The following is a 14003-nucleotide window of genomic DNA, read 5'->3' on the forward strand; positions in this document are numbered from 1 at the left end:
TGAAATTCTTAACAACTTTGAACAAAGGGGACTCCAAATTTTCATTTGTCATGCAAAATATGTAGTTCTGCAATGGCTATAAAAGATTGACAAAGGAGATAAATGACACAGAACATAGAACGATCTCTACAAGGCACTTGGGGAAATTGTTTCTTTGACAAATCAAAACTAAAGGGAGACCAAAAAATATGGAGACTCATTGTCTTAGGAAATTTCAAATAATGAATTTTAAATTCTTAGGTGAGTACTACAATTTTGTCGATATAAAACAAAACGTGCATAATGGAGTGAAATAATGACATGTAAAATTTACCAAATAAGAAATTTACTACTTTAAAACTTCAAGATTTTTAACTATATTACCAGTTTATTATTAAAAGGCAAAATAAATAATACAGATTAACATCTAGATGGGAGAGGTGTAGGGTAATGTATATGGGAACGAACATGGGTGTTCCATGCTTTCTCCAAGTGTGCCACTCTCCCCAAATTCCCATATGCTCTCCAACCTTAATGTTTCTCAAGATGGTTTAAATGCTGTTTGGGTCAAGATGTTGCAGAAAGAATGGATAGGTAAAAGTAAACCAAGTCTAAAATAAAAGGCTCATAACAAGGCATAAAATTTAACAGATGCCCTGTACTTTCCTCTTACCACACATCAGCTGTCACCAATGAAGCTGAGATATGGCAAACATAAACGAGACATCTACTACAGATTTCATCCTCTTGGGCCTCTTCCCTGGTTCCAATATGCCAACCTCCTGGTCTATCTCATCCTTCCAGTCTACCTCATTACCCTCACAGGGAACTCCATCCTCATCTTTCTGATCTGGGTGGACTCCCACCTTCATACTCCCATGTACTTCTTGCTCAGCCAACTTTCCATCATTGATTTGTCCTACATTTCCAGCTCGTTTCCTAAGATGGTCATCACCCATTCTTTAGGGAAGCACAGCATCTCTCGCATTGGCTGTGGAGTCCAAATGTTGTTCTGTCTGACTCTAGGTGGTGCTGAGTGTCTCCTCCAAACCTTAATGTCCTATGACCAATTTGTGGCTGTTTGTAACCCCCTTCGCTACACAATCATCATAAATCCTAAAGTCTGCTTGCTAATGGCAGTGGCATCATGGACTGGGGCTTCTCTAAATTCACTCATTCAAACCATCTACACCATGCATTTTCCTGTCTGTGGTCTGAAGAAAATAAATCACTTCTTCTGTGAGATACCAGCCATCCTGAAGCTATCCTGTGAGGACACTTCAGATTATGATATGGTGATGTTTATGGTAAGTATCATATTTATACTCACCCACTTTAGCTTAATAATGACCTCTTATATTCAAATTTTCCTCACTGTTCTCAAAGTAAACTCTCCTGAGGGAAGGAAAAAATCCCTGTCCACATGCTCTTCTCACCTTATTGTAGTGAGTCTCTACCTTCGACCAGCAATAGTGGTGTACATGACACCTGGCTCTTCCCACACCCCAGGGCTGGATCAAGTTCTCTCCATGATCTATACTATCCTCACCCCATGCTGAACCCTTTAATTTATAGCCTTAGAAACAAGGAGGTTGTGGGGGCTATAAAGAAGACCCTGGGAAAGTACCTAATATCAAAATAATTTAAGAAATACCACTGTCATACTTCATATCTAAAACAAGTTCCAGGATGAAAATCAAAGTCCCTGGTTTGAAGCTTTCTTCAGCTATGGAGAATGTCTAATTAGAGACATAGATTATTTTAAAAAGTGGTCATTAAATTGCCAATCAACTTATTCTGTTTGAAACAAAACAATTGAGTTCAGTAAAGAGTTGCTTTAATAGAAATATTTGAATAAAAGGCCTTTGGCAACAAATAGATGGAAGTATACATATTTTCTTAAGTTTTCCACAAAGGTGGACAAGCAATATTGTCATATTTTACCATCAAAGAGACAAAGGAGAGAATGAATGCTTCGAATTTTTGACTGAGCATCAGCCTAAATCGAGAGTAGAACAGAGGAGAAACAAAGACGTTCATTTTTGCCATGAAGTACTGTTTTATCCAGGTTGATGTTTCCTTTAAAAAAATTAAATTAAAACACATTATTTAAATAAAATTGACAGGCAGTGCAATATTACTTTCAGGTGAACAGGTGAACAGCATATTGACAATTCTATATCTTACTCAATTCTCACTGTGATAAGTATAGTCACCATACTATATTATTATAGTATTATTGGCTATATTCCTTATGTTTTTCTTTTTATTTCGATGACTTACTAATTTTATAACTTGAAATTTTGCACCTATTAATCACTATGATCTATTTTGTTCATTGTCTCATCTCCAGCCCATTGGAAACTGCCAGTTTGTTATCTGTAGTTGAAAGACTGTGTTTGTTTGTTTTAGATTCCACATATAAGTGAAATCATTTGGTATCTGTATTTGTCTGATTTGTTTCATATAGCATAATACCTTCTAGATCCATCTACATTGTTGCAAATAGTAAAACCTCATTATTTCCTATGGCTAAGTAATACAGCAACACACACACACATACACACACACACACACACACACACAACACATTATCAATCATCAAGGGACACTGGGCTTGCATCCATATATTGATTGTTATAGAAAATGCAGCAATAAATATAATGGTGTATTTTTTCAAATTGTTTCTGTGAGTAAATACCAATAAGTAGAATTACTAGATCATATGATATTACTAATTTTAATTTAGGAGGACTCTCCATTCTATTTTCCACAGTGATTTCACTTATTTGCATTTTCACCAATAGTGTGCAAGTGTTTCCTTTTCTCCATATTCTTGCCAACATTTGTTATTTCTTGTCTTTTTCTAAGTAGTCATTCTGACTGGTGTGTGGTAGTATTACATTGTAGTTTTTATTTGCATTTCCATTATGAATAGAGAAGCTGACCATTTTTCATATCTTTGAGTTTCATCTGTATGTATTCTTTGGACAAATGTCTGTTTAGGATCTTTACACATTTTTGAATTGGATATTTTGTTTTATGATGTTAAATTGTCTATGTTTTTTATTTATCTTAGATAATAACCTTTTATCAAATATATCATTTACTAATATCTTCTCCCATTCATTAGATTTTTTTTTTTATTTTGCTGATGGTTTCTGTTGCTGTGCAAAACTATTTTTGTTGTAGTTATTTTTGTTATTTTGGAAATGTCCCAGAAGTTTTTCTTTTCTCTTGCTTGAGAAGACATATCCATAAATATGTTGTTAAAGCCAATGTCTAAGTGATTACTGCCTGTTTTTTCTCTGGAATTATATGGTTCTAGGTCTCACATTTAGGTTTTTAACTCATTTTGAGTTTATTTTTGTGTATGATGTAAGAAAGTGATCTAGTTTCATCATTTTTCATTTGGATATCTAGTTTCTTAAACACTATTTTTCTTTTAATTTCTTATGTCTGTGTACTAAACTTCCAGTGAAGATGTTAGAGTAGGAGAAACCCACCTCTTTCCATGGATACAACTAGATAACATTAACAGCAGTTTAAATAATCCAGAAAATGACCTAAGGATTGGCAGAGCAAACTCTCCACAAATAAATATAAGGAAGAGGCAACATTGAAGAAGGTAGAAAGAACACGTATACACTCAGAATCTAAACAGATCCATAAGACTGTCTCCGAGAGGGAAGGACATAGTGGACACAGAAAGGGGAGAGAAACAGAATGTAACACCAAGAAGCCCAGAGAGGAAAGATTAATTCCCCATATCAATTGGTTTTGAAAATCAGAGACACTGAATTTCATGAGCTTCTATAATCATAAGAACATAATTAGAATTTCAAAAATTAGTGGGCTTTGCTCAAGGAGAGCTGGGAGTGCATAAGAAACTGATTCCATGCCCCTAAAGAGACATCACAACAAACAGCCCTGTAGAGACACAACATAGAAGCTGTATTAAAAAAAAAAAAACCTGGAGTATGCAGGAGGGAGATTTGGTTACTAATCTCAGAGCGTCCTGGAGGAGGAGGGGTCATTGGGAAATGTCTCTGTGAACAGAGGATCTGGGGATTCAATTTTCCTCTCTCCCAGCCAAAACCCGTGGTTACCTGGAAGAAGCATGGCGCATACATTCCCTACTAAACTTGTTAACACAACGGCCTCACTCACATTGTCCTGTGGACACTGTGTCCTGTGCACACACTTTTCCAGCCAGGCCTCAACTTCAAATCTCTCAGAGAAGCCCCAGGCAAACTTTGTTAACACCATTGACCCACTCCCCACCAGCCCTTCTATAGATCCACTCCTACTTCTTTTTTTTTATTATTAATTTCTTTTCAGCATAACAGAATTCATAGTTTATGCACCACACACAGTGCTCCATGCCATATCTGCCCTCCATAATACTCACAACCTGGCTCCCACAACCTCCCAACCCCCGCCCCTTCAAAACCCTCGGATTGTTTTTCAGAGTCCATAGTCTCTCATGGTTCATCTCCACTTCCAGTTTCGCTCATCTCCCTTCTCCTCTCCATCTCCCTATGTCCTCCTTGTTATTTGTTATGCTCCACAAATAAGTGAAACCATATGATAATTGACTCTCTCTGCTTGACTTATTTCACTCAGAATAATCTCTTCCAGTCCTGTCCATGTTGCTACAAAAGTTGGGTATTCATCCTTTCTGATAGAGGCATCATACTCCATAGTGTATATGAACCACATCTTCCTTATCTATCCGTCCGTTGAAGGGCATCTTGGTTCTTTCCACAGTTTGGCGACTGTGGCCATTGCTGCTATAAACATTGGGGTACAGATGGCCCTTCTTTTCACTACATTGTATCTTTGGGGTAAATACCCAGTAGTACAATTGCAGGATCATAGGGAAGCTCTATTTTTAATTTCTTAAGGAATCTCCACACTGTTCTCCAAATTGGCTGCACCAACTTGCATTCCCACCAACAGTGTAAGAGGGTTCCCCATTCTCCATATACTCTCCAACACATGTTGTTTTCTGTCTTGCTAATTTTGGCAATTCTAACTGGTGTAAGGTGGTATCTCAATGTGGTTTTAATTTGAATCTCCCTGATGGCTAGTGATGATGGACATTTTTTTCATGTGTCTGATAGCCATTTGTATGTCTTCATTGGAGAAGTGTCTGTTCATGTCTTCTGCCTAATTTTTGACATGATTATCTGTTTTTGTGTGTTGAGTTTGAGGAGTTCTTTATAGATCCTGGATATCAACCTTTTGTCTGTACTGTCATTTGCAAATATCTTCTCCCATTCCGAGGGTTGCCTCTTTGTTTTGTTGACTGTTTCCTTTGCTGTGCAGAAGCTTTTGATCTTGATGAAGTACTAAAAGTTCATTTTCACTTTTGTTTCCTTTGCCTTTGGAGACATATCTTGAAAGATGTTACTGTGGCTGATATCGAAGAGGTTACTGTCTATATTCTCCTCTAGGATTCTAATGGATTCCCATCTCATGTTGAGGTCTTTTATCCATTTCGAGTTTATCTTTGTGTACGGTGTAAGAGAATAGTCGAGTTTCATTCTTCTACATATAGCTGTCCAGTTTTCCCAGCACCATTTATTGAAGAGACTGTCTTTTTTCCACTGTATATTTTTTCCTGTTTTGTCGAAGATGATTTGACCATAGAGTTGAGGGTCCATATCTGGGCTCTCTACTCTGTTCCACTGGTCTATGTATCTGTTTTTATGACAGTACCATGCTGTCTTGGTGATCACAGCTTTGCAGTAAATCTTGAAATCAGGTAAGGTGATGCCCCCAGTTTTATTTTTGTTTTTCAACATTTCCTTAGCAATTCGGGGTCTCTTCTGATTCCATACGAATTTTAGGATTGTGTGCTCCAGCTCTTTGAAAAATGACGGTGGAATTTTGATCAGAATGGCATTGAAAGTATAGATTGCTCTAGGCAGTATAGACATTTTAACAATGTTTATTCTTCTGATCCAAGAGCATGGAATGGTCTTCCATCTTTTTGTGTCTTCTTCTATTTCTTTCATGAGTGTTCTGTAGTTCGTTGAGAACAGATCCTTTACCTCCTTGGTAAGGTTTTTCCCAGGTATATTGTTCTTGGTGCTATAGTAAATGGAATCAATTCTCTAATTTCCCCTTCTGTATTTTCATTGTTAGAGTATAAGAAAGCCACTGATTTCTGTACATTGACTTTGTTTCCTGCCACCTTACTGAATTGCTTATGCAGTCTAGTTATTTGGGGTTGGAATCTTTTGGGTTTTTCATATAAAGAATCATGTCATCTGCGAAGAGAAAGAGTTTGACTTCTTCATTGCCAATTTGGATTCCTTTTATTTCTCTTTATTGACTGATTGCTATTGCTAGGACTTCTAATACTATGTTGAACTAGAGTGGTGAGAGTGGGCATCCTTGTCATGTTCCTGATCTCAACGGGAAGGATGCAAGCTTTTTCCCATTGAGGATATTTGCTGAGGGTTTTTCATAGATAGATTTTATGAAGTTGAGGGGTGTTCCCTCTATCCCTATACTTTGAAGTGTTTTAATCAGGAAAGGATGCAGGATTTTGTCAAATGCTTTTTCTGCATCAATTGAGAGGACCATGTGGTTCTTCTCTCTTCTCTTATTGATTTGTTCTATCACATTGATTGATTTGCAAATGTTGAACCATCCTTGTAACCCAGGGATGAATCCCACCTGGTCATGGTGGATAATCTTTTTTAATGTGCTGTTTGATCCTATTTGCTAGGATCTTGTTGAGGATCTTAGCATCCATATTCATCAGTGATATTAGTCTGAAATTCTCCTTTTTGGTACAGTAATTTGCCTGGTTTGGCAATCAGGATAATGCTGGCTTCGTAAGAAGAGTCTGGAAGATTTCCTTCTGCTTCAGTTTTTGAAACAGCTTTCAGAAGATTAGGTGTTATTTCTTCTTTAAAAGTTTGGTAGAATTCCCCAGGGAATCCATCAGGTCCTGGGCTCTTGATTTTTGTGTTTTTTAATCACTGCTTCAATCTCATTAATAGATATCAGTCTATTCAGGTTGCCAATTTCTTCCTGGTTCTATTTTGGGAGTTTATATTTTCCCAGGAATGCATCCATTTCATCTAGGTTGCTTAGCTTATTGGCATATAACTGTTGATAATAACTTCTGATGATTGTTTCTACTTCCTTGGTGTTAGATGTGATCTCTCCCTTTTCATTCATAATTTTATGAATTTGGGCTTTCTCTCTTTTCTTTTGGATTAGTGTGGCCAATGGTTTATCAATCTTATTGATTCTTTCAAAAAACCAGCTTCTAGTTTCATTGATACATTCTACTGTATCTCTGGCTTCTACCTCATTGATCTCCGCTTTAATCTTGATGATGTCTCTTATGTGTGGAGTTCATTTGATTTGTTGTTGATTCTCCAGTTCTTTAAGGTGTAGAGACAGCTGGTGTATTCTGGATTTCCTTTTTTTTTTTTTTTTTTTTTTTTTTTTTTTTTTTTTTTTTTTTGTGGGAGCCTTGGATGGCTATGTATTTCGCCCTTAGGACTGCCTTTGCTGTATCCCATAGGTTTGGGGCCAAAGTGTCTTCATTCTCATTGGTTTCCATCAATTGTTTAAGTTATTTTTTTAAGATTTTATTTATTTATTTGACAGACAGAGATCACAAGTAGGCAAAGAGGATTGCAGAGAGAGAGGTGGAAGCAGGCTCCCTGCTGAGCAGATAGCCTTATGTGGGGATCGATCCCAGGACCATGGGATCATGACCTGAGCCTAAGGCAGAGGCTTTAACCCACTGAGCCACCCAGGTGCCCTGAATTGTTTAAGATCTTCTTTGATCTCCTGGTTGATCCAAGCATTCTTAAGCAAGATGGTCTTTAGCTTCCAGGTGTTTGAGTTCCTTCCAAACTTTTCCTTGTGATTGAGCTCCAGTTTCAAAGCATTGTGATCTGAGAATATGCAGGGAATAATCTCAATCTTTTGGTATTGGTTGAGCCCTGATTGTGACCCAGTATGTGGTCTGTTCTGGAGAAGGTTCCATGTGCACTTGAGAAGAATAAGGATTCTGTTGTTTTAGGGTGGAATGTTCTTTATAGATCTATGAGGTCCTGCTGGTCCAATGTGTGATTCAATGCTCTTGTTTCTTTATTGATTTTCTGTCTATTACTGAGAGAGGCATGTTAAGATCTCCTACTATTAATGTATTCATATCAATATGACTCTTTATCTTGATTAATAGTTTTGTTATATAATTGGCTGCTCCCATATTGGGGGCAAATATATTTACAATTGTTAGATCATCTTGGTGGATAGTCCCTTGAAGAATTATGTAGTGTCTGATAAAGGGCTAATGTCCAAAATCTATAAAGAACTTAGCAAACTCAACACCCAAAGAACAAATAATCCAATCAAGAAATGGGCAGAGGACATGAACAGACATTTCTGCAAAGAAGACATCCAGATGGCCAACAGACACATGAAAAAGTGCTCCATATCACTCGGCATCAGGGAAATACAAATCAAAACCACAATGAGATATCACCTCACACCAGTCAGAATGGCTAAAATTAACAAGTCAGGAAATGACAGATGCTGGCGAGGATGCGGAGAAAGGGGAACCCTCCTACACTGTTGGTGGGAATGCAAGCTGGTGCAACCACTCTGGAAAACAGCATGGAGGTTCCTCAAAATGTTGAAAATAGAACTACCCTATGACCCAGCAATTGCACTGCTGGGTATTTACCCTAAAGATACAAACGTAGTGATCCGAAGGGGCACGTGCACCCGAATGTTTATAGCAGCAATGTCTACAATAGCCAAACTATGGAAAGAACCTAGATGTCCATCTACAGACGAATGGATAAAGAAGATGTGGTATATATACACATTGGAATACTATGCAGCCATCAAAAGAAATGAAATCTTGCCACTTAAGACGACGTGGATGGAACTAGAGGGTATCATGCTTAGCTAAATAAGTCAATCGGAGAAAGACAACTATCATATGATCTCCCTGATATGAGGGAGAGGAGATGCAACATGGGGGGTTAAGGGGGTAGGAGAAGAATAAATGTAACAAGATGGGATTGTGAGGGAGACAAACCATAAGTGACACTTAATCTCACAAAACAAACTGAGGGTTGATGGGGGCAGGGGGGTTGGGAGAGGGGGTTGGGGTTATGGATATTGGGGAGGGTATGTGCTATGGTGAGTGCTGTGAAGTGTGTAAACCTGGCGATTCACAGACCTGTACCCCTGGGGATAAAAATATATGTTTATAAAAAATAAAATTAAAAAAAAAAGAATTATGTAGTGTCTTCCTGTATCTCTGACTACAGTCTTTAGTTTAAAATCTATTTCATCTGATATGAAAATTGCTACCCCAGCCTTCTTTTGAAGCCCATTGGCATGAAGGATGCTTCTCCATCCCTTCACTTTCAGTCTGGGTGTATCCATAGGTTTGAAATGGGTCTCTTGTAGACAACATATGGATGGGTCCTGTCGTTTTATCCAATCTGCAACCCTTTGTCATTTTATGGGCTCATTTAGGCCATTCACATTGAGAGTGATTATTGATAGATATGTTTTTATTGACATCGTGTTACCTTTGAAGTCTTTCTTTCTGTAGTTTGTTTCTATATCTGTTCAATGCTATTATTAGGATTTTTCCTCCTTTATAGAACCCGCCTTAATATTTCCTGCAGTGTCGGCTTGGTGTTCCCATACTCTTTTAAGGCTTGCTGGTCTTGAAAACTCTTTATCTCTCCATCCATTCTGAATATAAAAGTTTTGCTGGATAAAGTATTCATGGCTTCATGTTCTTCTCATTTAGTGCCCTGAATATATCTTGCCAGCCCCTCTGTCTTGTCAGGTTTCCATGGACAGGTCTGACGTTATTCTGATGGGCTTTCTTTGTCATGGCTGCTTTCAAGAGATTCTGTCTACAATTATGCCTTGATGTTTTTCTAGATTCTATAATCTTGGGGGGAGACCGTTCTGCCTCTAGTACATGAACGCTGGTTCATTTGCAAGATTGGGAAAATTTTCATGGAGAATTTGTTCCATTATATCTTCTAGTCTTCTTTCTTTCTCCTCTGCTTCACGGATTCCAATAATTCTGATGTTGGAACGTTTCATGACATCATTTATTTTCCTGATTCTGTTTTTGTGGCTTCTAACCTGTTTTTTTCCAGGCTTCCTCCTCATCCTTTCTCTCTATTTGTTTGTCGTTCAGATCACTAATTTTATCTTCTGTCTCAGTTACCCTAGCTTTTATTTTTTTTTAAAGGTTTTATTTATTTATTTGACAGAGAGAAATCACAAGTAGGCAGAGAGGCAGACAGAGAGAGAGGAGGAAGCAGGCTCCCTGCTGAGCAGAAAGCCCAATGCGGGGCTCGAACCCAGGACCTGGGATCATGACCTGAGCTGAAGGCAGCGGCTTAACCCACTGAGCCACCCAGGCGCCCCTACCCTAGCTTTTAGAGAATTTAGACTAGATTGGAACTCATTGAGAACATTTTGAACATCATCCCTGGTGGCATTCAGTTCTGTTCTAATCAATTCCATTTTGTCATCTATGGCTTTCTCCAACCTAGCTATTGCCTGGATAATTGTTAGCCTGAATTCCCTTTCCAACATATTGTCTATATCGATAGCCATTAGCTCTGTTGCAGAAGGCCCAGCCTCTGAATTTTTCTTCTGTTGGGCATTCCTCCTCCTAGTAATTTTGGTGATAGATGGCTGAACAGATGCAGCTGAATGTGTCCACTATGGTGCAGGCAAGGTGCACCATGGAGCACTTCTGATCAATCAAGAGTCCACACCCAAATGAAAGAACAATGAGAGAAAAAATAAAAAAAGAAAAAGAGAGAGAGAGTGAGATAGACAGGATAAAAAAAGGAAGATAAAATAAAAGAGAAGGCCCAGCCCAGATGGACCCCTAGGTAAGATTTATGAAGTGTATAAACAAAAACAGACAAACAAAAAGACTGATAAAAGTAGATTACAAGAGAAAAAATACACACACACACACACACACACACACACACACACACACACATATATATATATATATATATATATATATATATATATATATAAACAAAACTAAAAAAGAACCTCATCAAAAAGAACCCCCAGTATAGGAATTATATACTACGAGGACAAACACAAATACACAGAAACACTAGCGGAAGAGAAAGATGGGAGAGTGGTTATAAATTCTCAGTGTGGGCGAGGAAGGTTTTTTTTTTTTATTATTCTTCCAGGATGTATCTTGATATCTTTGTTAAAGGACTCACTTTCCTTAGATAGAGGGGGATTAAAAATTGGTTTCCCTATAGGGGTAGCATTGATTGGGGAAAGGGGATTACCTTGAAGTTTAACTCTATATGAATATTGAAAAAAATAAAAAAAGGAATAAACTAATCTAAAAGAAAATTTAAGAAAAATAAAAAATATAAAAGCAAAAGTAAAACACAGGTATACATATCAAAAAATTCAGGTTAAAGTTTATTATGGAATTTGTTGTTTTGGACATCTCACTGTGATGGTAAACAGGTTAAAAAATTATCTATAAAAAAATGAACCAGAATCGTGGGAATGAATTAAAAATAAATTTGTATCTATAAAGTAGTGGTGGTTGTTCTCTTGTCTTCTTTTTTGGTTGGCTTTCTGGGGGAGGGGCATTCCCCTGTGTGTTTTCAGTCAATGATGTTCCCTGAGTTAAGTCCTCCCACCCCCATTAAGGGGGTTGGCTCTGAGGAAAACAGTTTTTCAGGCTTTTGTTTTCTGGAGGATTTTTTATTTGTTTGTTCATTTATTTTCTCTCGCCTTGTCAGCTTTGGATGGTTTTTGGATGTTTAGAGGAAAGCAAACTGAAACCCAATCTCCCTGTCAGAGAGAAGCCTCAGGCTGTTCCCCTCTGGGTGCTCCAGAGCACATAAATTCCCCCTTGGCCACTGGCAGAGCATGTTCCCAGTCACGGGGTCCCTGGACACAGGAACTCCTGCTTGTACCCAAAACCGCAACAGTGGTGGCTGTATGGACAGCTCCAGATTGCCAGAGAGGTCCCAAGAAGTGTTAGCACACTGAGATTTTCCCACTGGCCCTGGCTGTGAATGCTCAGACTCTCCGGGTCCAAGAGCGCCAGGCTGGCCCCTGCACACACCTCTTTCAGGGGAGGGTGTGGGGCGCGACTCAGACTCTGGTTGCATGGCCTGCGCCCATAGAGAGGGCAGAGGGCTGTGGTTCTGCCAGCTGGTGAGGCTCCCACCCCCTCACAGGAACCGCCACCCAGGTGCTCTCAGGCACGCTTGAGGCTCAGGGACCAAGACCTGTTTTCTTTGCCGAACTCTCTCTGGCTCAGCACCAGGGGTGGCTGTCCTGGGTCCGAGACTAAGCCCCACAATTTCCCCCCATGATCCTTTGCTCTTTTTGAGTGCTTTCAACCAGACTCCAAGTTAGTGCTGGTCCCCAGTTGCAGGGCACTCTAGTATTGGGGTATTACTTTCCAATGGGTCACTTCTGGCTCCCTCCCCATTTTGTTTATCTTCTGATATCAGTTTGATGTTCCCACTTGGCTTTCCCTGCCCACTGGCATCTTCTGCCTCCATAGAGATCCAGAAGTGTATAATTCTAATCTCAGGCTGATTTCATGGGTGATCAGAGTTCCTTGGTAGGTAATCAGTTCACTTTAGGGTACAGGTTGAAATGGTGCCTCCTCCTAGTTCCCCACCATCTTGCCCCACCCCCAGATCCACTCCTTCCATACAATCTTAGAGCGGATCCAAAGTGATTCAACAAGCTTGGCCATGTACAAGCAGAACTAAAGGGGCCATCCCCACCCCAAAGTGACTCCTTCCCTGGGAAGAGGGAAAGATAACTGCAAGAAACCATCAGACTGTGACCTCAGGAGTGGGCTGGGGAAAGACAGCTGGTCTGACAGCTAGGCTCTGCCCCCAAATGGAAGCTTCTCATGGAGAAAACAGAAAGGGTGCCCTGGAAATTGAGTGCTTTTGAATTTCTTGAAAGTGCTTGGCAGGGGTGCCTGGGTGGCTCAGTGGGTTAAAGCCTCTGCCTTCAGCTCAGGTCATGATTCCAGGGTCCTGGGATTGAGCCCCACATCAGGCTCTCTGCTCAGCGAGGAGCCTGCTTCCCTTCCTCTCTCTCTGCCTGCCGCTCTGCCTACTTGTGATCCGTGTCTGTCAAATAAATAAATAAAATCTTGAAAAAAGAGATAGAGAACAAAAAAGAAATAAAGTGCTTGATATAACTCAGCTCAAGTGCAAGATGACCCCAGAATGGTCTACTGCAATCCAGGGAACAAACCCTGCCCACAACAGGTAAAGAGACCCATTGCAGATGGCTGGACCAAGGGCAAAATCAGCTTAGTCACAACAGCAGGGTGTACATAGCATACCTAAGAGACACACTTGAAGTGGTAGGTTCTGGTCAAGTGATACTGCACTTCATGAAACTCCAAGCAGGATGTATTCTTCATAATCCATTATTTTCAGGAGACATCACTGACTTTTCTAACACATAGAAACAGACAGAGAGTTAAGCAAAATAAAGAGATAGAGGAGCCTGTCTAAAATTAAAGAAGAGGACAAATTCACAGAAAGAGACCTAAGCAAAAAGGAGATACACGATGTGCCTGATAGAAGATTTAAAATAATTATCATAAAGATATTCACTTGTGAAAAGAGTTTCCAAGACAGAAATAAGTTAAAGGAATTTATGACCACTAAATAAGCCCTGAAAGAATTTTTACTAAAGCAAATATTTTGAGTAGAAAGGAAAGGCCATAAAATAGGATCAAGAACAGTAGGAATCACCAAAACAGTATATTTATATAATAATTTTATAATCATAAAGAGAATGATTAAAAAGAAGAAAATTTAAATATTTATTTACCAAACATGGATGCAACCAAATATATAAAGCAGTTAATAGCAAAGAAATAATAGTATTATCAAAATAATACAGGAATTTAGCACCCTAATTACATCAATAGATCATCAAAACTGAACATCAGCAAG

General features: G+C 39.0%; 1 protein-coding gene across 1 annotated transcript; it reads left to right on the forward strand.

Annotated features, from left to right (window-relative positions):
• The first annotated feature begins 684 nt into the window (after positions 1–684).
• Positions 685–1621, forward strand: LOC125101288 (olfactory receptor 2T27-like). The gene is given in 3 exon segments (XM_047731858.1): positions 685–742; positions 745–1524; positions 1527–1621. Coding segments are annotated over 3 exon segments (933 nt in total).
• The last annotated feature ends 12382 nt before the right edge of the window (positions 1622–14003 follow it).

Source organism: Lutra lutra, chromosome 5, assembly GCF_902655055.1.
Source record: "Lutra lutra chromosome 5, mLutLut1.2, whole genome shotgun sequence".
Lineage (NCBI taxonomy): Eukaryota > Metazoa > Chordata > Mammalia > Carnivora > Mustelidae > Lutra > Lutra lutra.